This window comes from Scleropages formosus, chromosome 25 (genome assembly GCF_900964775.1).
Source record: "Scleropages formosus chromosome 25, fSclFor1.1, whole genome shotgun sequence".
Taxonomy (NCBI): domain Eukaryota; kingdom Metazoa; phylum Chordata; class Actinopteri; order Osteoglossiformes; family Osteoglossidae; genus Scleropages; species Scleropages formosus.
In genome coordinates, this window is record NC_041830.1 from 6,997,114 (window position 1) to 7,021,730 (window position 24,617).

A 24,617-nucleotide genomic window follows, 5' to 3' on the forward strand; every position below is an offset into this window, starting at 1 on the left:
GTCACTACTAGGATTTTTTACCACAGTGGTTTTTGTTTTTAGTATTTTTATGGATACATTTTTGGCAGTTCTTTCTCTTTTTGCTGTTCTGAGAAATCTCTCCATGTGCGTTTTATGTCAGTTGCTTCCTATCCCCCCCCCAAATTTGTCTGTAGTGTAAAAGAAATTTTTTTTTTTTTTTTTTTTTTTTCCTTCCTCTCCTGGTGTTAAACAGTATGTTGCACAAGTCTTGTTGCACGATCTAGATCCAGTCTACACGTGTATTATGCATCAAGATTGATTACTGATCATTATTATTGTCATGGGTCATAATATTTCAGCACATTTCTAGTTGGGCCATTCTTACCGAACTTGCAACAACTCTTAGACATCACTTTACTCCAATTCTCTTTAAAAATGTAAAAATGTTCATTTATAACTGTATTTTAAACTGGATGTCTTAACATGTCACTATTTATTATATAAATGTAATTTATAAGGATAGCATTGTTTTTTGGGCTGTAGTAACTTAACAGATTTTAAATAAAGTTTCAGAAGCCTCAAACTCTTGAAGTTTGTGTTTTTTGTAATTGAATTTTTAGGATTTTTGCCCTGTAGTGGACATTATGCATTATATCAATATAAGAGGACTGTGCAAAAAAAAAAAAAAGCTAATATGAAAGTAATGGTCAATTTATATTCTAAATTAATTCAGGGCTTCTAAAAAATATAGTCCTAAAACATCTTTGTTCAACTTATCCTATAGTTCTGACACCAACTTTATAGACTCATTTGTGGTAGGTGTGCAGTTATGTATTATGTGTATTCTTATTCTTGGAGATCAGGGGTGTTTTTTAATTAAAAAAAAAAAAAAATCCAAAAATAAATAATTAAAATACGTGAACATACTCTCCTTCTCCCTGTTCTGAAAAAAACAACAATGTATGGTACTTGTATCTTGAAAGGCTTTGATTTCTATAGCTGTCTTGGGAGTTCCTCCCACTTCTTACTGTTCTCTTCTTAAGGTGGAAAAATTTATTGCAAGGAAAAAGACGATTTGAACTTCTCTCTTCCCACCCCAACAAAGACTGAGGAATCTGCTTTGGATGGATTTAAATGTATGCTAAACCCTATTGCCCCAGAGAATGTTCAAAAGCTGCAATTAAACAGTCTCTGTTGTATCTTTACCCTCCATTGTTAAATCCCTTGCTCTTCAGTCTCACTTTCAACCCTAAACGCTCAAATCCTCTTCCGTACCATGTCCTTCTAAACTGGCATCCGATGGAAGGAAGGTCTGAGCCGGATTCAGACTTGCACCTGAACGGCCCATTTCCTGAGGCAGCAACGCTACCCGCTGTGCCATTGTGCCACCCACAGTGCCTTTCATTTTATGCATTTTTGAGACTACTACTTAACTAGGCTGAATAATCATAGAGAAGGAATATCCGTGGAATTGAGATCAGGTGCCTCAGTGGATGTAGCCTGAATTGAAGGCTCCAATTTACTCAGTGTCCCATGTGAATATTAAATATGGCTCATCCATTAGGAGTGCATGCCATAAAAAGCAGCTGCGCTTCCATCCACTCTCTGGGTTCTCCAAATATAGCAAATGGGTCAGTTTGTCTGTAGGGGCTTGTGGGAGATTTCCGCTGATTGAGAAGCAGGCTTTTCAGTGGGGATATCAGCACTACATGATTGGTACGGAATGTGAAGTTTTTCCACTCTGCGTGACTTTTTAATACAGCTGAACCCAAAAAAGTGTTAAAGTACACTGTTAAAGTTAACACTGTTAAAGTACTTAATCATGCTCAACAACTGTAGGCTACGTAGTACGTTCTAATAGACAGTGGTATAGGACTTATCCCTATACAATTTGTAGTGCTCATTCATGTGGTTATATATAGAAATTGTTGCATACATTTTCGCTCCGCCTTATTTTGACCACTGGATAAACAGTGATTCGCGTTCACGCGGCAAATTGGCCCAGGTGACCGGAAGACTTTCAAAAGATAGAATTTGTTTCTCGGTAACGGTCGCATCGCCAAAAGTCATTGGTTGTAAGGTGTAGGAAGTCCCGCCCCTCGGCGCCGCTCTCATTGGTCATTTTTGCATCTGGGCGGCTTTTGGACGCCTCGCGAGAAGAGAGTCGAATGGTCTCCTATGGCGACGAGCTGAGTGGCAGAAGCAGAGCGATAGCGGCGTGCAAGTGAAGGGAGGAGTGAGTCTCTTCGTGTCGGCAGGCCGCCTGTCATAACGACGAGCACTGGACGCTTCAGCTCGTATATGCTTTAAAATCCTTAACACAGTTTGTATTCGTGAACGCAGCAGTCTGTGTGTTTTCGTCCCCAACTACTAGGTATGTGAGTTGCTGCAGAGAGACTGCGCTCCGCCCCGGTGCTGCAGAGCAGCGCGCGGCCGCCCTCGCTCGCGCCTGTCCGGTCCAGGGATCGCACGGGACACTGCAGACGCCACCGTGAGTACGACCGTCCGCGTGCCGCTCCAACCGGCTTAGCGACTGAGAAGAATTATACGGGAGTTTGCGTTTCAGTCAAAAACAGCGTTGTTACATGCGTCGCTGCTGTTATGGCGCCACTTGTTTTCTTTTTCTTTCTGTAGTAAAGCTGACGATAATTATTGTTTCCTCTCTGTTTGTACTCTGACAGAAAAGTGTCCGCCAGGCTCAGTCATATTTGATGTCTGACGAGCGTTTCGGCTCCTCTCGCGAGAGTTCGGTGCGCACAGATTGCGGCTCGCGGCGTTAGTCCTGAATAAATACAGCGATGAACGAGTGACGCGGGCTTTGATTCTTGTCAGACTCTGTCGTGTGTGTGTGTGTGTGTGTGTGTGTGTGTGTGGCTGCAGGAGACATGGGCCTGGCGCGGGGCGTGTGCTGGTGGTGTGGAGAAGTTCTGACACTGATATCATGAATTCACCCTGTGAATATTATATAACATTCAGTTAATCTAATCGTTTCTCCCTCTGATCAATAACTGCGACCTCAGTCAGTGGAACTCGACTCCTGTGTTTGGATTTACACTTGTTTTGCCTCAGTGTGTGTTTCTCTGTGTCCTTTCAGGGAGAGAAGAGCTCTTTTCACACTGAAACCTGGCTGAAATGGATGAGCAGAGTGTGGAGGTATTTACATGTATTAATTTAGCTGTCACTTGAAAGCTACTTCTATGGTTTACCCTTTTATACAGTGTTTTTTACTGCAGCAAATCAGGGTAAGTGCTTCGCTCAAGGGGACTGCAGCAGGAGGTGGGATGTAAACCTGGAAGTTCAGGTGTGAGGTAGCAGCTCTGAGCACTCTGGTAAATGTGGTAAACGTGGTAACTGGTACCTGCAGCCCAGTGTTGCCGGTGCTCAACGTGCAGAGGCCCTGAAAACTGCACAGCAATGGACGCGGCTCTGTGTTTACTTCAAAAAAGCCGTGCGAACCTAACGGTGACCGAACCTGCTGGGTTGAGGCTGAGCTCCAGCGAGGATTCGATCCCTTGAACTACAGCTGCGCTTTGCACGGCGACACCTTTTCAGTAGCCGCTGTGATTGCCGTTCTTTGTCGTAAAGTGAGCTGTGCTCGACACGCTTTTATAAATACGTGCACATCTGCGTTTATTCACGCAGCAGGCGCGTTTCTCCGAGGCGACGTACGTCTCGTAGAACTATATGAAGAGTTTGTCGCGTCAAAAGGAGGAGAGACTTTGATGCAGATGCGTGATTGCAGAGTACAGTTAATTTGTCACATCCCACAATATGAACCGGTACACATCACGAGTAGCTGCGTAAAGGGTTACCTGTTAAATAATATGACAAGGCAGCCAATAGCTTGGTTCGTGATAGCGTCTTTATTTTTTTGTATGCCTGCCTAATATTGCAGTGAAGTGTTTGCTGGACACTGTCGTTGTGTGTGTTCAGCCGCTCATGTCCAACCGCTGTACCCGCAGAGCATTGCGGAGGTGTTCCGCTGCTTCATCTGCATGGAGAAGCTGCGAGACGCGCGTCTCTGCCCCCACTGCTCCAAGCTCTGCTGCTTCAGCTGCATCCGGGTGAGTAGGGCCGCCCGTCGCCGCGGGCAACCCTGGGCCCGGGCCTCGGCGGCGTCATTTCGCGGGGTCCCGCCTCCTGCCGGGATGTCATTAGTTCAGGTGTTGCTGGCTGTTGCGCTGAATGTAGGCAGGGTGGTGTCGAGCGGGATGTGCAGCATCAGATGGTGCAGAATAAACATGCGCTCGCTAAAATCTGTTTGTTTCTTTGATTTGGCTGCATACTTGTACGTGTTTTTCTGTATTTAGAAAACATAAGGCGATACAAAAGTAAAATGTTAGTGCAGCATATTTTTCTTGAATTCAAGTAATTTAAAGGGTAATTTACTTTGACTCGAATGCAAGCACAAAGTATGCTTTTAAAAAAAAGTGAGATCTGAATGTGATGTATATGGATAATTTTAATAAAGAATTTATAGGACTTGGACAAGTTCATGAGGTACCTTAAGAGCTCTTGAATGTTTTTAAAATGCAGAGGGGAAAATTTTTAAAGGTGCACAAAATCTGATTGGTTATGTTTTGAGACTAGCAACGTCAAAGCTATCTGAATTCTTGTTACATTACATTTATTAATTTAGCTGATGCTTTTCTCCAAAGCGGTTTACAATATTAAGGTTACAGTTACAAGGATACAATTATTTACCAATTTATACAGCTGGGTAATTTTACTTTGGCACTTGTAGGGTAAGTACCTTGCTCAAGGGTGCTGCAGTCTTTCTTGTTTCCTTTGCTAAAGGGTTCTTGACTAAAGATCGAGGACATTCTGCAGAAATTGTTCAAGTGCTGTTGACGTGCGTTAAATTGAGCGTTTGTCACCTGGGAGAAGTTTGACCTGCCAGCGGTATAGAGTGGCTGTTGACACACACATTTTCTGAACCGCTTGTCCCATACGGGGTTGCGGGGAGCTGGAGCCTAACCCGGCAACTCGGGGCGTAAGGCTGAAGGGGGAGGGGACACACCCAGGACGGGACGCCAGTCTGTCGCAAGGCACCCCAAGCGGGACTTGAACCCCAGACCCGCCGGAGAACAGGACCTGGTCCAACCCACTGCACCACCGTTTACCCCCCCCCCCCGGTTGACACACACTGTGTGTGAATCTTCAAAGTGCAGTTTGACATGAGGGAACGGCCATTTGAGCCTCCGTGTAAAGACACAATCTGTGACCGCTGGTGGTCATTAGAACTCGTTTCTGTGCCGGTGTCTGTAAGCTAGGAATTATGAAGGCCATCACCTGTTTTTAAAGAGCAGAACCCACCACTCTCTACATGAATCTATCAAGAACACTCCCCCCCCCAGGTCAGTGCTATTAATACTTTGTCACAGATTGCTGTTAATTTCATTAGTCTTCATTATTTGGACACAGTCCTTTATGCTTCACAAAATCCACTAATGTCTGCTTCAGCTCCAGTTGTCCTTTGTGTGTATCATTTTTAGTAGTAACAATGGGATGTTTTTGTTTTTCTTGCTTTTTTTTTGCCAGCGCTGGCTGACGGAGCAGAGAGCTCAGTGTCCGCACTGTCGGTAAGCATTTCACCAACATTCTGTGCTGCTCAGCAATTTACTGCTGTTGTTTGTCTTTTGTGCATTTTATTTTTTTTTTTTTTTTAAACATTCCCTGGAAAGTTACTTAACGATTGCAGGTGATTAATTTAAATGAAGGGCGTGGACCTCTTACAGTGAAGTTTGTGAACCCTTTGGAACGAAATGGAATTTTGCATTAATTATTCACGTGGTCTAATCTTCACCTAAATCAATCTGCTTAAAGTAATAACACCAAAACAATTTTACATCATCTATTGAATACATCATTTGCACGTTCACAGCACCAGGCTCCACTTAGAGAAGTCGTTGACCGAAAGGGTTATAGACACCCCCCCGCAGCTTCGACTGAGAATCTTTAAGTGATGAAGTACAAATGCTTGTGTATACCAGTTGAAGCATATTCTGTTTCTCTATTATTGTGGCTTAGTTGAAGATCAGGCCACAATTCATGAGTTCTGGGGAAATTCAGGTAATTCTAAAGGCTTCACACATGTTCTCACCTGTATACTATGTATAAATATTAAGAAAAGTAAGAGTTGTCATTCATTAGCATGTGCATTCCTTGTTACCGTGTCATAAATGACATGAGCAAGTGTTCCTGTATTTGTTGCACTTGGAAATGAATGTTTCTCTGTAGGAGCAGAGGCCCTAATGGGGTCTGTATAGTAACTGTGTAGTAAGTTGTTCACTGGAGACGAACTACTGCGCTGCTGTCTATGCATTCAGGGCACCTCTACAGTTGCGCGAGTTGGTCAACTGCCGCTGGGCAGAAGAAGTCACACAGCAGCTGGACACACTACAGCTGTGCAACCTGTCCAAGCATGAGGAGAATGACAAGGATAAGTGAGTGTCCTGTGTCACACTGCTCCCTGCTTTGTGCAGGGCAAACGCTCCCTTTTCAGCTGTGCGACGCGCTTCTCTTCTCGGGTTCGGCCAAAGCTGGTATGAACTCAGTCCCTGAGAAACACAAGTCTGTCAAGTTATCAATTTTAGATGGGTCTTTAACTGTAAGGTAGTGCTGCTTACTATAATTTCTGCTAATGCATCTCAGTACATGTAAGTCCATTGAAGCATTGTCTCTTAGGAATCTGTACTGATGTTATAGACAAGTTTAGCGTAGAGGTGGGATCATGTTCCACTTCCGTTGTTCTCCACATGCAGATGTGAGAATCACCATGAGAAGCTCAGTGTGTTCTGCTGGACCTGTAAGAAATGCATCTGCCACCAGTGTGCACTCTGGGGAGGCATGGTAAGGTGTTCCTGCAAAGAGTAGTAGCAGTGGACTTTACTTGTCTTTTCAGACAACTTGGACTGCCTACCAAATACTATTTAACCTCTTATCGCTAAGATTTCCTATTCAAACTCAAGCCTGCTGTCGCAATAAGGCTCGTAACTTTTTTTGAAATGACGGTTTTGCACCGTGGTAACCAGTCACAAGATTTCCAACTGATACTGGTAAGTGCACATAGCTACAAGACAGCTGAGATGAGCAGGAAAGGGTGGGGGTGCTTCTTCTCTTGTGTGATACTTGATTTCACCAGAGCTCATATTTTGAATGAAAATTTCTGTTCTTTAAGCGTTGGTCATGCAGATTTCAAGGTATGAAAGGTATGAATTACACCCTTTAAGTGCAAATTCTTGTGATATAAGCATTCACTATGTGAAGGAAGCCCGTAGTTCACCAAATTGCACTGTCTGTACTACTGAAAATATCTTTTATATACAGCATCAAACCCCCAATTTCTGAGTCATTAGAAAGTAGTCAGTCACCTTATTTGCCTCCTCAGCACGGCGGTCACACCTTCAAGCCGCTGGCCGAGATCTACGAGCAACACGTGACCAAAGTGAATGAGGAGGTAGCCAAGCTTCAGCGCCGACTCATGGAGCTCATCAGCCTGGTCCAGGAAGTGGTGAGTGCTTCTTGGTGATGTGTCCTCACTAGTTCTTTCATCGGCTCCATCGCAGCAAGAGTATGTTCTCCACCCTATTGTTTTTTTGGGAAGGTGGATAATGCCATTTCTGTGCATTACTTCGCATTTACAAGTAAATTATTTATTCCAGCAAAAGGTGAGATTTAATGTGTTTTTTGAAAAGTTGAGATGCCAATTGATGTCCAGTAGATGGCGCTATTATGTAATTTTTAACCATTTTTAAAAAAAATTCTGTTCCATGCAACTCAAGATAAATGGTTTTCCCTGATAAATGCACTTGTTGTGGTGCTGTATACTGGAGTTCAGTGATGACACCCATATGAACATACTGTCGTCCCTGTCCCAGGAAAGGAATGTAGAGGCAGTCCGGGGGGCCAAGGATGAGCGGGTAAGGGAGATCCGCAATTCCGTGGAGATGATGATTGCTCGTCTGGACAATCAGCTCAAGAACAAGCTGATCACCCTCATGGGTAAATGTTTTTCCCGGAATATTGTACCCAGGAATGCTGAGGTTTGAGTCTCTATGTGTCTTTGCACTGGGTTCCACTTCTCTCCCTTTAATAGGTCAGAAGACGTCGCTCACCCAAGAGACTGAGCTTCTGGAGTCCCTGCTGCAAGAAGTGGAGCACCAGGTATCCACTGTACAAAGTGTCTGCCGATTTTCATACTTATTTATGAAATGAGACTAAGCAGAGCAGCTTGTGATAAATTCTTCTGTAGGCTTTCACCAGTGAACAGTACTTCCGATGTTTGTGGATTTATAGATCACTGTTGTAAGTGCGATCACATATTAGGCCCCTGAGCTAGAATGTCAATGTGGTCGTCCATCGCTGTCCACATCGCCCAGGTATGTATCTCATAGTTTTGTGAGGTACACCATGTGTCCCTTTTGAGTCCTTTGCGTTCTGGAATTTTAATTTCATATATGTCATTATGCCTTTTATTAAAAATTGCTAGATGTAACATGGGTTTTATATAGAATCTTCCTGGTACAAGGTCTATCAGTTTGTATGTTCCTGGATGTGTTTTGTCAGGAATCTGAGAACTGGGCTCGAGCCAGCTTTTGCACAGACTTTCTAATTTAGTACCAGTCTTAATGCATGATTCATAATGTTACCAGTGGATCGAAATGGTAGCGAAACATCCGTGCGTTGGACTGACTGACACTTGAACCACCTAGGCACTTTGTCATATTTAAGTGTGCTTTATGCTGGGCCTCAGCTGAGCGTTGACCCTCTCCTCAGCTGCGCTCCTGTAGCAAGAGTGAGCTGATCTCCAAGAGCCCCGAGATCCTGCTCATGTTCCAGCAGGTGCATCGCAAGCCCATGCAGTCCTTCGTTACCACGCCGGTTCCACCAGACTTTACCAGGTAATATCCCCTTTGTCTCACAGTTGAAAGCTGTTCTGTGCTCCACTGTGCACTTGGTCACCTGGGGGCCTTAGACGACAGGTTATGGGACCCTTAAGAGGCCTTATAGTTGGCTCGGAGGTGACGCTCGGATACGATGAGCTCTGTGCGTCCATCTTGACAGACCAAGTGCCTTGGGACTGTAACATCTCCCAGCATTGCTGGCATGGAGCAGTTGAGCTGTAAATGTAAGAACCATTTGAAGTATTAATCAGCTGCAGTGTCGTGTGCAGAGGGAAAGCTGCGCTCCGCACCTTCAGCATTAGGTTGCCAGATCTGCAAGGGGCTCTGGGGTTGCCAAGTATTTTTGATGTTCTCTCCTGTTGTATAACACAAAATGTGCAGAAAGTGTGGCTCTCTGTGTTCTTTCCCCCCCTTTCTCTTCCCTATTTTTCTCTATTCTTAAATCCAGATAAATGGCTGTTAAAGAAAAACTGCAGAGCTAGATCTCTCTGCATGGGGTGTACTTTAATACAGGGAATGATGTGCTCAGGGAGGTAGTTTAGAGTCCAGTGTAACTTGGTTCAAGTTACGAGAAACGTGCTGCAATTGCACCCTGGAGAAAGATGCATAAGAATTTGCTGGAGTACATGATCTGCCTGTGTCAGTGGGTACATTTTGTGCTGTGTAAGCTGCTTTGGGGGAAAGCATCTGTTCAGCATCTAAAATAACAATGTTTACATGCCATGTGTGGCATACAGGTGCTACGTCAGTACCACAGGGCAGCAAAGCACACTGGAATATAAGGGGCTTTTGTGGTCTCATTAAAAACTTGCTAAATGCAAGATTTTAACTCTAGTTAATATTCTACAGTTGACTGATGCCTGGGAACATAACATGGCTCTAGAACCATTTAAAGTATAGTAGGTAGTTTGTAAGTTCTTGCATTCAGGGAAGCACTGATTCCTCTAAATGGGGGGGGCGGAGCCTTTGCTTACACAACTTGATCAGTCCTTACACCTCAGTGAGGGCACTTGGAGGTCCCAGTAAAAAAAAAAAAAAGTCCACAACAGCAATTTACTGGTTCTCTGTTTTGGCCTTGATGTGGTGGAATGAGGTCCCTCTGTTTCTCAGAGCTGCTGAATCCATTAAACGTTTCCAAAGGGTCTCAAAACACACTTAATTTAGACCCACTTCTCTTCCGATCTCTTAACTGTTCCGTAATTTGCATCATACCATCTGTTACAATCGCACTTTTTCTTTCCTCTGAAATCTGTGTGCAGTTATTTCTAATGTGTGCTCGCAACAACGCTGGAATTAAACCAACCGATAGCCTCAACAACCACACGTCTGTGTCCGTGTCTTCGTCTGTTGAAGAATGTAGTTTTGTTTACTGTGTTTTGTGTCATTTTGGAGGAGGGTCTCACATGTTTAACTGTAGCTTCCTACATTTTTGCAATTTTTTAATTTTTTTAAATAAGTCTTTGGTTTGCATTTTGTTTCCGAAGCCTCTCTGCATAATAGCATTAATTCTGAGAGTCCAAGTGATGCTAAGTGTGTACATCACACTACTATGGCTCTCTGCAGTTATGGTTTAATACATGTCTTTCCTCTCACTTCCCTCCCCCTGTCCTTTAAGCTGCTAGATTTTTGCTATCCAGCATGCAAATTATGTAACGGATTTGAGTCACGGCGGATGACAAAGTGCACCATGGAAACTAGGTCTAACAGGTGGCTCCACCATGTTTGGATTTTGGTTGTCAACGAATATTTGAGGAGCCATGCAGGAATAATTTTTTGTTTTTTAGTTGGTACCTTTTGCAAATGCACAATGTAGTAATTTCAACTCCTCATCAGTGAAAAAGATTTAGCACCTTTGATTGGACTTATGTTAACTCTTTAATGCATTGATATTAAAAATACCTGATTTGTAAATTAGTGGCAAGCCTTTAATTGGAGCGAGAAACTTTTTTTCCCTCTAATGACACGGGGTAATTGAATTGGAGGGAGAGTAATTGTTTTCAAGTGGGTGTTTGGGGATGAATGTTTACTTGATCAATAAAGAACCTATGTTTCAGGTAATGAGATGTTCCTTAAGCATTTGTTTGTAGAAATCTTTCTGGAAAGGTGTCAGATTTGTAAAACGAAGAATTGGTGATACCTGATGCAAGCAGATTGTCGGACACCTTTACGGACAGCTGTTGATTTTATTAACTTTGCTTTCATCTGATGGAAAAATGGCTGCTAATTAGCATGTTTTGTGAAATTGAAAGTTTATGTAATCTATGTACAGTACTGTGTACTAGTAGTTTTAGGCACTGGGGGGGAGCTGTAAAATGAGAATGATTCCTGGAAATAATTCTCTTAAACTTCCTACAAAGCTCAGTAACCATCCATCGTCAACAAGCGTTTATCCCGAGGATGACCACCTTGTGTCTTGTTGCTCTCCTCGCTCTTGCCGTGGTGTAAGACGTGAGAGTTAACCTGCCACGTGTGACAAAACCTCACATTTTCAGTATAGTTGTCCCTCGCCCAGTTTATTGCCTCTATACCGCTGTTGCTGCAGTTAATCGGTATGTCATACAAACACCTCAAGTTTTCTATTTGGAAAGTGGTTTACTGTTTTTCTTTCTTTAATGACATACAAAACCCTTACTGTAATACTGTTCCTTCATGCAAAAGGAATGCTTGGAAATTAAAATATGCTCATTCCCACTGACGCTAATACAGAAGACATTAAATAACCGTCTAAAACACATTTTTGTGAAACATCTAAGCGCCCAAGATTTTTGCACAGTGCTGTATGTCCTTTTTTTGAGGGACAGGTGTGTTTAATGTTAAACGTAGTGCTGGCAGAAAAATGATGTAACTTGTAGTGCTGCAACTGGGGGAACGTTCATTTTCCACGAAAACATAAGAGTACAGTATGTGACCAAGTTTCCTTTTAGTTTATGAATTTTAGTTTGATGTCTTTCAGTGTTGTTGTCTTTCTTGCTGTTGAATTTCAGTATTTCCCGAACAAGTAATTTGCAGTGAAATAGCTGAAATTGAGATCAGAATGTTAGTCTGTAATTTTTTTTTTGGCTTCCTCCTCCCTCCATAAAGATGACGTTTTAAATATTCCAAATTTTGCTGCTGACGTTCTCCAGTTTACAAAGGATCATACCTTTTTTCTTTTCCAGTGAGCTTGTTCCAGCCTACGACTCCAGCACTTTTGTTTTGGCGAACTTCAGGTAAGATTCTTTCTCAGTAAGTGGTGTTTGAATCAGTATTCTTGGTGGTAATTTATGTCCATTGACTTTTCATTTTCTTGAAATTGCTTTAAAAATTTAAATCTTATGTCCTCAGATGCGCGCTCTTACAAATCGTTGCTTCTCATTTGAAATCTGAATGTAAGCATCACCTTCAAAGCAGTGGAGTGCCGGCTGGTTGAAGTAGTTTGATGTAGGTTGTCCTGCTTTTCCTGTCCTCCCTGTTCATCACAGCACTCTGAGGCAGAGAGCAGATCCAGTCTACAGCTCCCCTTTGCAGATATCGGGACTCTGCTGGAGACTGAAGGTTTACCCAGTAAGCAGCCACCCTTTCTCTGACACCATTTCATACTAGTAAAAGCTGAGTTAAAACGGTTGCAAGTTTTCCTTGGTACGTTGCTTTCCTTAATGGAAGCTATGAGTAACTTGAATGAGGTTATGCTATTTTGGGTTCCTGCTGCAGTTTGTCCCCATTTGTAGACACTAAAAGTGTGTGTGTGTGTGTGTGTGTGTGTGTGTGTGTGTGTGTGTGTGTGTGTGTGTGTTTCTCCATGGCAGGACGGGAATGGTGTGGTTCGTGGAAACTACCTCTCGGTCTTCTTGGAGCTGTCGGCTGGCCTTCCCGAAACATCCAAGTGCGCATTTTTACCCACCCTTTGCAAGTCCAGGTTTCAGTGCTTGTAAAATGCAAACCTTTAAACAAGGGCAAGAAAGTATCTCAGGATTTTGTGTGTGCTTTTTTTAAAATTTGTGAGCTCTGCTCCCATGCCTTAAAAGCTTGTAATGCTGTCATGTGGTTCCCTAAAGGTATGAGTACCGTGTGGAAATGGTGCACCAGGCGTCTAGTGACCCTACAAAGAACATCATCCGGGAGTTTGCCTCCGACTTTGAGGTCGGAGAGTGCTGGGGGTATAATCGCTTCTTCAGGCTGGACCTGCTGGCCAGTGAGGGCTACCTCAACACACAGACGGATACCCTGGTCCTGAGGTACATGAATTTAATTCAAGAAAAATGATCTAAAATGAACTTCTCTGTGTCTAACCTTGCTGGTTACAGTGAGCCCCTTGCAGAAGCAGAGAAAAACTAGCACCATTGTGCCCAGGTATGTTTGTTATCTACATAAAAAGTGGTGACATGCGGATGATGTGCTAAACTCAACAAATGATGGTAAAAGATGAACTTGCGTGGTGGAATCCAAACTTTATGGGAGACGAGGAGGGGACGGCACTCTCAAACTTGAACGTCATCCAGCTCTCACTGGACACACGTTTCAGCTGAGTGCCTTCATCAGCCTGTACAAACACTGCATCAAGAAATGCATACATACACACAGACTTGAATTCTAGAAGATATGGTCTGTGGGTACAATTTAATTACTGGGTTGGTTTCAAGTTGCTGCTTTACCCATGTTTATGACATCAGTACCTGTCTTTTTTTTTTTTTTTTTTTATAATTTTCAAAATAAGCATTCTGACTCCTTAATTTTGCCTGATTTGTTAATCTATCTTTCTGCTTGCTCATTTAATCTCGCTGTGGTGCTTCTTTTTGGAGCAGGTACCAGGTAAGATGCCCAACGTTCTTCCAGAAGTGCCGCGACCAGTGCTGGTACATCAGCCAGCTGGAATCGGCACAGACCAGTTACATCCAGCAGATTAACAACCTGAAAGAGGTGGGCACCACAGGAGGCCATAAGCCCCCAAGGTTTTCAAACGTAAGGACTAATCCTGGCTGCAACGATAACCTTTGTTAATGTTGCCTTGGTTACAGAGGTTGGCGATTGAGCTGTTTCGCAGGCAGAAATCTCGTAGTTCGTCCCCGCCCGACAGGCGTACCTGCCCTTCTGCATCTGAAAGGGATCCATGCCCAAGGAAAGGGGCTGTGGCTGAGGGTAACAGCCAGGCTGCAACTGCAGAGACCAAGGAAGAAGAAGAAGAGGAGAAAACTCAACATGACGACTCCAATGTGAGTCAGACAAACCGTCTATTTTTAGCTCTTTACAGACACCATCGAGTTAAGTGTGGTGTTACTTTCACTCCAGATTGTGGGTTGTTGAAACCGAGATGCTTCAATTTAGGGTTTAGCGGTTGTTGGTTCATTGGCTTTGTCAGTTGATTAAATTTGTCAGCAACACACAGCTCCCCAATTAAAACGAGCCTGGCAGACCCATGCCAACAGTTGCACCTTATTGTACAGGCTTCCCTCACTTAAGTGTAATTCATTCCTGAGATGAAAAAATCTTAATTAGCATTAGTTTATATAGTTAAACTGTTTACCCATCCCCCAATTGCTAAACATGCAAGAATCCTGTTTTACCTTTAAACACATTCAAATCCAGAACTGATCTTGATACCATTAAATCCAGGCTTAAGACGTGTTCAGAATCGCTTAGACATTTGTGTACTGTTTTCTATCCCCTTCCCCCTCATTGTCTTGCTCTTATTTTGTCCTTTTTTTTTTTTTAATTTAAAAATTGCCATTTTATTCTGTTCTTGGGTGCCATAATGGGTAGCGCTGGTGCTTTGCAACTGTATTGAGATTCTTTTGAATCCAGTTGTCTGTGCACAGTTTGTGTGTTCTCCTTGTGTTTGTGTTTCCTTTGGGTGCTCCAGTTACCTCCAACAGTCTGAAAATGTTTCATGTGAATTGGTGACTCTAGTGTTTGTGTGAGATTGACTTGGAGTGAGTGCCTTGCAGTGGAACTCGTATCCCGTCCGGGGTCCACAGTCCTATTCCCGATGTATCCAGGGCAGGGTCTGAGTTACCACAACCATGCACTGCAGCAGTGCTGCTTAATAATGGATGGATTCTGCTGTTCTTTTATCATTGTCATTTTCGGATGCTGTTTTTTTTTTTTTTTCCTTTTTGCTTCAGAGCTGTAATCCATAATTATTTTTTTTTCCATGAAGCCCTTTAAATAGCTCCTTTCAAATGTGCCATATAAAATGTATTAGAACATTAACTTACAAGGCAGTTACTATAATCACTCAATTCTTTTAACCATTCTCTATGGAGCTCTTCGCAAAAAACTATTTGTGATGAAAAGACAAAAAGTAAATCAAGTCACAGTCATTTGTAAGGATATGGCCTTTAAAGAGACTACTGCTTATTAATTTTAAGGGCTAAAGTCATGGGTAAGGCTTTTTTTTTGCCTTTTGTACATCTTTTCAGCAATTTTAAAATTTTCCTTCATTATGATTGACTTTACACCATAATAAAGAGTCCCAAGGTTTCAGAGATGCTTGCTTAGCAGGCTGACAGCTGCGAGATATACAAGACCCATGCGAGAGGCCATACGTTGAGGCATTAGGGAGGTTGTTCACCTTGTGTGGTGGTAAATATCAACTGGTATTTGAAATTTTTGTTCACATAAGGTGTTTCATCTATTATGCCAGTTTTAGGGTACAAATTGCATGTGCCTCTTTATCCTAATTTTCATAATATCTTTTGTTTTGCGAGAGAAGTGTTTTTTTTTTTTTTTATCCTCTATAGTGATGGACATTGTTCAAAGTGTGAAGCTTTCAGAAAAGGCAATTTTTGCATATACCACTTCAGTATAAACAGTAAATAGGGTACTGTGTGTTTGAGCCACTCTCTTTCACTAGGAGCTGTCAGATGGGGACTTAGAGGTGGACTGTCTGACAGGGGATGAGGAGGTCAACCCCCTCGATGGCAGCAGCACTTCTGGCAGCTCCACGGCTACCAGCAACACAGAGGAGAACGACATTGATGAGGAGACCATGTGAGTGAGGAACCCACTGCAAGGGCTAGATCACCCGATCCTTCTCCCTCACCTGGGATGCAGCTACCTGCAGAAAATTATTTTGAGGAATAAAGGGATTACGCATAGGTGGAATTTTCTTATGTGTATCCACAATTTGAATAAAAATATTCCTACGTAGTATAAATATTTGAAAATAAGCAGAAACAAACCATAAGATAAGATAAACCAGTATGTGCTTTAAGATCCAGAACCAAACACACAATAGTTGAGTCATGGCTTAGTATGTCTCCTCTACTCGTGGCATTCCAAAGCCACCCCCTCACCGAGCTGTTAGGCCTGATGAGACATTGGTGAGTCACATCAGATCCCGTACAAACCCTGAACGCAGTTTGTAGCCGTCCCCAGCACCTGCAACGCACTTTCCCCCTGTGTGCTTCGTGCACACTTGCAGGGGTCTGCTGGGGTTTCCTGAAGACAGCTAATGGCGGGGGGGGGGGGTCTCTTCTAACCTCCAGCAGGACTTCCTCCTCTGCTGGGCTCTATAAATAGCTGCCCCATGCGGACTGATGAGCACTGCCGGGGCTCTTTGGCATCTCTGTTGGCCTGTGGGGCAACTTGGTGATCAGGGGTCCTTCAAGGGCAGCTACACAGCTGCTCTGTGTCAAGAGAGCACAGTGATTTCATGAGGTCCATAAAGGAGAGACTTCTTCTGTGTGTGTGTGTGTGTGTGTGGGTGAGTGGGTGGGTGGGTGGGGAAGTGTTGTTTCTTCTGGGGAAACAGGTGGTTTACATTTCAAAGCACTTCCAAAGATAGCTAAATTTTTAATTTAGCTTGTGATTTGCCCCCTCCCTAGTACAGATGGTTTCATCAGAAAGGGGGCAGTTTAAAGCTGTCCCTGCACTGGTCAGACTGATGTGTAAATGGAGCTTTGTTTATGGAAAGTGAATAAATACATGAAGGAAAATCAATTATATAGATGTACAAGTTCTTAATGTAACTCTTGTTGATTCCCTAATTTTAGGTACTGTGGAAAACGGTGTATTTATGAAAAGGTATTGGCCATATTTTGTCTAACCCTCTTCAAGTGTTACATATCCTCCTTGTGTTGAGAATATGCTGTCGGTGGTTAAACACCATGGAAATGGCACCTTTATTGAGCACAGAGGACAAAAATAACATGTTTATTAATGAGATGGTGAAGCTGTTTGTGCTTCCTAGTTCAGTTAGATTTAGGGATTATGGCAACACAAACTGATTTGTTCAGTGTGATGTCCTGGTCTTCCCCCCCAAAGGTTGCTCCCATTATTTAATTACTTTTGACATGTATAGTTTCGGTATAATACTATTGTTTGCAGGTGCTCTAGCTTAAACTCGTTTGAATGTGTAAATATGGTGTATTCATTTCCCCCCAAATAGTTTCATGTTTTGTTAATATGTTCCTGAACACTCCTGCATAGAATATTTATATAGGGTTTAAATGTCATCAAAATGACCCTGTTCCCCAGTTGAAGAAAACAATTGGGGTGAAAGTGCTGGATTCAGTTCCTCTTTCTTTAACTGGTCTATAAATAAGCTATCCAATGGTCTGATGTATTCTGGTTGTTCTTAAAGGCAGTGATGGCACTGCACAGCTTATTATATTTACTTGTTTATAGCTCACAGTCTTTTGGGTTCGTGAAAAATTTTGGACTGAGTTTAGTATAAGTGAGATTTTGGGTATTTGTCAGGTGCCATTTTAGACCACCTTGATGTTTACTGGCATCTTGAAATGTAAGTTTAATTTTTCCTGCCAAATAAATCAAACAAGCTGATAAAATTTAAGTGCGTCTGTGACCGTGAGCTGAGCTGGTCTGGTCCTTCCACTCAGGTCGGGAGAGAACGACGTGGAGTACAGCGGCATTTTGGAGATGGAGGAGGGGGAGCTGCCGGAGGAGGCAGTGGGAGCGACAGGTAATGGACGACGCTCCTGCCGGTGACTCGCTGGAGGGCTCATGATCATACACCTCTGGCAAGGTGTTCAGACCTTGGTTTAATTTAGGTAGAACTGTAATTCATTATTTTGCCCCACAGTAGAATGCTGCACTTATCTGAGCTTTTTTTTATTAATATAAATCTTTCTATTTCAAAAGCAGAAATGAAATCGGGCCTGTATGAATATATCGATACATGGCATTGTATTCCTTGACTCATTCTTCAAATTGAAATGGCTGTCCTTTGTTGAAGAAGCAGTCCCGCCCCCCCCACACAAACACACTTGGTAAATGCAGTGTCTGTCGCTTTATAAAGGAAAGAGAAATTAAACTTTCACCCGTTCCCTGTACAGGGGGATCAAACCCAAGTACACGGTCTCTTCGGCGTGGAGCAAGTGGCCTCGCCTCTGCTGCCAGCAGCAGCCTCCTGGAGATTGACCCAGTGATCCTGATCCAGCTGTTAGACTTAAAGGACCGAAGCAACGTGGAGTCCCTGTGGGGTCTTCAGCCCCGTCCTCCAGGGTCGTTCCTTCAGGGCGCAGGCATGCCTTGTCACTTCCTGTTCCACCTAGCCGAAAACGGCCTTGTCGTATGAAACTGTAACATGTAACGTACCTAGTCTCATTCTTTCGTCTCGTCTCTTTTACCCAGCAGTCCAGGCGAGCTCGAGGAAGGAGCGTGAGCGGAGGCCACAGGCGGTGCGTCGGTCAGTCCCAGACTCTGGGGTCCTAATTCGGCTCAAGGCCCAGATGGCTGAAGTGCGCAGTAAGATGTCGGATGTGAAGTGCCAGCTGGAGGCCAGGGCCGCATTGGATGTGCGGGCCTGTCCCTCAGGGGCCTCGGTGGATCAGGGACCCCCTGCAGACTCAGACCCGAATATGCGCAGGAAGCCTGGCGAGCTTGACCTGGTTGGCAAGGGAGTGGCTGCAGGCAGGCAGTGCCGTGGTGGTAAGTATTGCCCCAGTAACGGCCATCCTCCCGCTGCGGAAGGTACCTGTATGGCACTTTCAAAGCTTGCACTATTTATGACCTTTGTATTGTGCTTCATTGAGCTCCATTCATACATGAACCTTTACTACATTTTAAATATCATTCCAAAACTTCACCTAAATCAGCTTAAACTTTTGTTGGAAGAGAGGTGTGTAGAACTCATTCAAACATGTAACCAGCAGTTCTTGTCTTTCTTTCGGTGATCTTGCCCATGTAAATTAATGGGCTGAACCTGACCTGTGTCTGTGTGATTGTGTTGAGCAGGCCTGAAGAAGGGTCTGTCCTCAAAGCAGGAGGTGGGCGGAGCAGTGGGAAGCCTCCCCTTGCGCAGGGCTGCCGATGATGTGGACAAGGAGTTGAGGGGACACGCCGTGGAGTCTGACACTGAGCTGGCCATCTGCCCCAGGGATGTAACTCCCAGCGTGGAAGGTGAGCGCTCAGGTGCCACATGGCTCGTAGCCCACCGGTGGAATTCCGCTGCAGGCATTCTGTGTACCAGGATATCCAATTTTACGGAATCCACACATCCATGCTTCGCTACTGACAAATGCAGGCTTCATACCTCCAGTAGAGGCACTGCTCAATGTGTTCTGGATGGGCTTTAGTGAGGCTTGATGACACTGGGAGCTCTGGTTGCTCCTCCAGCTTGGACATTTGATCTGGGTTGTGGTTAAGGGCTGCACTGGGGTCTCTTGAATACCTGGCCTGCGCTGCAGGTGCCCTGAAGACGCGCAGCGTGCACAGCTCCCCACCATCTCTGGGCAGCTCCGGCCCATCTGACAAGCCGTCGAGCTCAAAGCATGAGGAGCAGCACCTCGGCACCAGCAGCGCCGACCTCTTCAGCCTCGCTAGCCTCAATGGGGTTGTGCCCATCGCCAAGGCACGCAGAGCACCCACTGTGGGGTAAGTGTAGTGTAGTGTCAAAATTTACATTTTATTTAGCTGATGCTTTTCTCCAAAGCAGCTTAGTGTTAATTTACAATTATACAGCTGGGTAATTTTATTGGAGGAATTTAGGGTGAATACCTTGCTCAAGGGTACTACAGCCAAAAGTGAGATTTGAACCTGTGACCTTTGGGTCCAAAGGCAGCAGCTCTAACCACTACACTACCAGCTACACTATGAACAAGTGTGACAAAATCCATAGATCTTTCTGCACAGCCCATGGAAAGCCTATAACCTGCAGCTTGTAAAAATCATAAGTGGTCTGTTATTTAGAAAGGACTTTTGGCAGCTGGGAGTTGAGCTTGGTATAACACTGGGTGGTGAAGAGTTCTTTGAAAAGAAGTCAAAAGACGACCTTTGCGTATTGTTTTATATAATGAGTAGAAGAACTAATTCAGAATAACTTGGTCTGACATCTCCCAGATACCTCATGTTCCTGAGTCCACAGACACTTTCTCATCCAAATATTCATTATTAACCTTCCGATTAAATAAACAAGGTCAAACTTACCTCACTATGTCATACTAGTTATTCAAATATGAGCTAATAAGGCAGGTGGTCTTAAATCTCTTATAAACATCATTTCATAAAGTATAACTATGGTCACTCTGAACACGGAGAAAAAATAAGTATGTTATGATATTGGGTGCCATCTTAAAAGAATAAAACCTCGAACTCGAAGAACAGTTAGTTTTCACAGCTGCAGGGTAAGTAGATTAATAATGCGTTTGTTCTTACAAATTCCACTTTTTTTGTGAAAGCTATTTCTTGTAATCGAGTGTGTCATACACAAAGATAAGTCATCGGACTGAATTTCACTTAAATTTGGAAACGTCTCACTTTAAACATCCATTTGAATTCCTTCAGGAGATGAATTGATGGATGGAAGCATTAACTATACACTGGCTCCTTATACAAACTTTTTTCACCTTTATTCACTTGTCTATTCTCTAAATTTCCTCTGATTTTGTGGTTATTCTTGTGGAAGACAAGTGATCTTGAGGAGACGGGGAAGGGGTGCAGCGAGCACACGGTTCGGTGCGAAGCGCGCCGATGGACAGTCAGCTGCCCGGACTCCACTCGCTCAGTCGTGTGAAAGGATAAAGTGTGACTGGTCACTTCTGTACCCTGTTTACCTGCTCCATGCGCTGTATGCAGGCGCAAGACGACCCCTCTTCTGACAGCTCAGTGGCCCTCAACACACCTGCTTCATGGCCAAGAATCATTTTAAACTGCAGAGAATTTTCAGAGATGTAGCTTTCGCGCATCGGGTGGAAGATGAGACCGAATAGCCGCGACGCTGAGTACAAGACGAGCCGAGTGCCCACGGCACCTGTAACCGCTGCTCAAAGCCGACACGAAGAGCACGTGTAAACGCACACAGGTGGTCCTCCGCTTACGACAGGCTTCCGTTCCAGTGACTGCGCTGTAAGTCGACTAACTTCGTTGTTAGTAGAAAATGAAAGTGCCCCAAATTGCTCTGGTAAAGTAATTTTCCCAGCTGTATAAATGGGTAAATAACTGTGAGCAGCTTAACGTTGTAAGTCACTTGGAGAAAAGGGTCAGATAATGAATAAATGTAAGTTTTTATATTACTCACGTTCTTTAACCGCTTGTCCCGGTCATGGCAGTCCAGTCTTGTTTTGGAACTACTGGTGGGGGTGGGGGTATACACCAGTCTATTGCAGGGAAGCCACTCTCACTCTTCAGACAATTCCCATTGTTCAAAAGAAGTAAAAGTAGTCAGTTAGGATTATGCTAATTTCTTTTGCAGGAATCATCTAGAACACTAATGCTTTTTGGAAAATATGGTTCGTTGTTGCCATCCGCTCTCACGTGCACGCCCTCTCGCCTGGCGTTGCTAATTGATTAAACTGTTCTGCGTCCAAAAGCTCCTTGTTGTTCCGTGTCCCCGCTGTCCTCGCAGGGCAGGTCTCCTGACAGACGGCTCCATGGACTGTGACATGGAAGGCCTGGGCGAAATTCGGGAGTCCCTTCTGGCGCTGTCTGAGGGAGTGTCCTCGCGACCCGAAGAAGGTGAGCAACATGCCAGCCACAAAATTAGCGTCGGATCACTCTCTCGATTATCATTAATACATGTTTGGCTAAGATGTGAATTTAACTGAAGAGGCTTTGGGGGGCTTGGGGCTCAGGCCGCACTTCTATGAAACGGTCTCTTAGGGGCGTCCCGTTTGCTCTGTGCAGGGTTGTCGAACCAGAAGCAACCGCTTCACCTCCTGCCCGGCATGAGTAGTGACAGCGACATCGAGTGCGACACGGAGAACGAGGATGAGGTGGTGTCCCTGGAGGCTGGAGACTGTCGGTACGACGCCCGAGCGCTGCCCTGCGCAGGTTAGTGCTGCCGCGTGACCCGCCCCCTCCTGTAAGCCACACCCACTTCCTGCAGACAGCGGGTGTGCAGTAGTTAGCAATGCGCTGGGCAGATGTGCATGTTTCCCCTTAAAGTAACGGGTCATGTGTCCTGTCTACTGTGAGTGTCATTTGTCACAACAGTGTAACATGAAGAAATTTTTGAAAAATTTGTAGTACAGGTACAAAAAGCCTGAAATAAGTACACGACTCTGCTCTTTGGGGCTTTACGCTTACTAGAGGTGAAATGGTATCGATATTACTGCTTGAGCCACCGTGAAAGAGGTTTTTGTCATTTAATTAAGTTTTATTGGCATGAAATTTTATTAATTTTAATATAAATTTTACTACTACGACTAGTCAATATTCTTTTCTATCTCCTTGTCATCAAAACTGAGCAGTACATCTTTAAACTATAAAGAAAATTACTCATTGAGGAATCTGCACAAAAAAACTTCAAGTAGTTTTTAAAGTCTATATAGAATAATAGCAGGTGTCATGAAAGGAGCTTTTTGGCCGAGTACCTTAATATGTACAGGTTTTCGCTGGTAAAACCTGAATGAGTACTTGATTCTTCCTTCCTTGCATGTACATATGTGCTGTGCAGCGTTTTGGTGTGGAGGTGCATTTCCTTCATACAATAAATCGTGTGTATTTGCAGGTGAGCAGCTGAGTTCGGAGGACCTGAGCTTTACGGCAGCAGAAACGACAGAGAGGTGACTAGCTGCTGAGTGTCCCCCGTAAGGCACCGAGGATGATGGGCACAGACCCCCCACGCTCATCTCCAGTGCTCTCCTGCGCTTCGTAGTTACTGATGCTCGTCTTGAATTTCGCACCACCCTTTCACGCCACAGGACTGCTTGAGTTATGCGTATATTTTGACCAAAAGATGTTGCCTGATTTGTATTCTTGTGTAAAGTGTGCGTTACGAGAGATCGATGATGCTTGAGGCCAAATGGTGGGACAAAGGAAAGATATCTGGGAGTCATAAAAATGTACTTTTCAGAAATGTACCCTGCAATGCCCTCTAGAAACGAGCGTTTGTCCGTTTGAGTGCAGCGTTCCCACACGGGCAGCGTGACACTTCCCGTAGTGGCGCCAAATCCATCTTGGTACTTAAAGGTTCAGGAAACTGTTATGGATGTGCATTAATGCACGATCACGTATATTTAGTGTGAACGTTTGTTTCACCTTGAATTGTGCGCTATTTCTGTGCATTTGCTCGATGCTGTTAAACATCCAGTTGGCGGGATGTTATGACTCTCGTGGAATAAGAATGTGAGGCCAGACTGTTGTAGACTGTAACTGGCGAAAGCTAAAGCTCCCTTGAGGGCTCTGGGCTTCGCTCCCGCTGCTGTTTATGCGCTGTGAAATGAACCGTTCTTGTTGCTGTTTGTTTGGTCAGAGGATCAGAGGGCAGTGCAGTGTGTCGGGGGCCTCTGTCGCACAGGGTGGGGCTCGTAGACGGACAGCTGAGCGCAACGCGGACGTCCACCACGACGTCTGCACGCTGTCGCTTTGTTTCGTGACATTCGGTGTGAATGTGAACGCTGGATGTATGTTTCTCTAAGCTTATTCATGAAGCTCTCTCCTACTTTTCTTTCGTGAACGTATGAAAACTTGTCTTAAGTGTCCCTTCCTCGGTGTCGGGAGGGTTCGGACATCGCTTCTCTATCGGCCGAGCCCAGCTGGTGGACCGCGGCTGCTGCTTTGTTCCAAACTCGTGTTGAACACGGTTCCAGGGACCGGTCTCGGTCATTTCACTCACCTAGTGTATGTTCACACTTAATGGTTGGATCAAATTTGAATTCAGTTTTTTTTTTTCTTTTTTTTCTTTTTTTTTTCTTTTAAATAAATATAAAGTTGGACTGTTCCTTTCTGTAAAGACTATTTAGCACTACATTGTTTTATAGGTTTTGGCTTTTTTTTTTTGTTTGTTTTAAGAGTCTTTAATTTGGTGTTAAATGGATTAATTCGCTATGTTTGTACATGGTGCATACGGACCGTATTTTGTGCTTGTGCCGACGTGTTTAGTTGTGTAAGGAATAACCAACTTAATAATGCATTTGCTTTCTATAAACTTAAGTTTGAGAATGCTGGATGTATTTGGAACAAAATTTTTGACTTTAACAGTGTGTTCTAGGCATGTTAGTATCCATTGGGGGTGTTTAAGGGATGATGTGTAACTTGACGTCATAACATACATCTTCAGTAGGAACTACTGTTCTGTTCATGTATTTGCCACCACCCCACCGTTATGAATATTCCACTACAGAGTCCTCAGCCGAATGTGTGGACCAGCTGCTGTGTGATCTAATGTATAGATGTCATAGTAATGGGAACAGACGCTGCGCTGTGTGTGTGTGTGTGTGTGTGTGTGTGTGTGTGTGTGTGTGTGTGTGTGTGTGTGTGTGTGTGTGTGTGTGTGTGTGTGTGTGTGTGTGTGTTGGGGACACAGGAGACCCCAGCTGTGGTGCTGACTTGAGTTGCTGGCTGACTGGTCTGTTCTGCCCCTTTTTTGTTTAT

At 44.0% G+C, this 24,617-nt stretch overlaps 1 protein-coding gene across 3 annotated transcripts; it reads left to right on the forward strand.

Annotated features, from left to right (window-relative positions):
- Positions 1 to 2,149: 2,149 nt before the first annotated feature.
- On the forward strand, positions 2,150 to 24,617 carry trim37 (tripartite motif containing 37). Of its 3 annotated transcripts, XM_018741787.2 has the most exons (26): positions 2,182 to 2,199; positions 2,337 to 2,452; positions 3,056 to 3,114; positions 3,924 to 4,025; positions 5,503 to 5,543; positions 6,291 to 6,407; positions 6,726 to 6,813; positions 7,352 to 7,474; positions 7,842 to 7,965; positions 8,060 to 8,127; positions 8,740 to 8,864; positions 12,026 to 12,076; positions 12,329 to 12,410; positions 12,653 to 12,729; positions 12,902 to 13,081; positions 13,646 to 13,763; positions 13,862 to 14,056; positions 15,697 to 15,833; positions 17,684 to 17,766; positions 18,140 to 18,328; positions 18,438 to 18,734; positions 19,041 to 19,205; positions 19,493 to 19,679; positions 21,649 to 21,758; positions 21,927 to 22,073; positions 22,753 to 24,617. In XM_018741787.2, exons 3-26 carry the CDS (start codon positions 3,094 to 3,096, stop codon positions 22,809 to 22,811), a joined length of 2,886 nt encoding a protein of 961 aa, XP_018597303.1. In that variant the 5' UTR covers positions 2,182 to 2,199; positions 2,337 to 2,452; positions 3,056 to 3,093; the 3' UTR covers positions 22,812 to 24,617. The 3 variants fall into 3 exon arrangements, with proteins under 3 accessions (XP_018597305.1, XP_018597303.1, XP_018597304.1); XM_018741789.2 differs by having other exon boundaries at positions 2,150 to 2,452; positions 13,649 to 13,763; XM_018741788.2 differs by lacking the exons at positions 2,182 to 2,199; positions 2,337 to 2,452 and adding an exon at positions 2,768 to 2,915.

Bases quoted from the DNA above. Each gene is read 5' to 3' on its own strand.
- trim37 (XM_018741787.2), top strand. From the start codon at position 3,094: ATGGATGAGCAGAGTGTGGAG. The intron at 12,730-12,901 runs GTGCGCATTTTT...GGTTCCCTAAAG, and splicing joins GGCCTTCCCGAAACATCCAA to GTATGAGTACCGTGTGGAAA. The intron at 17,767-18,139 runs GTAATGGACGAC...TTCCCTGTACAG, and splicing joins GGAGGCAGTGGGAGCGACAG to GGGGATCAAACCCAAGTACA.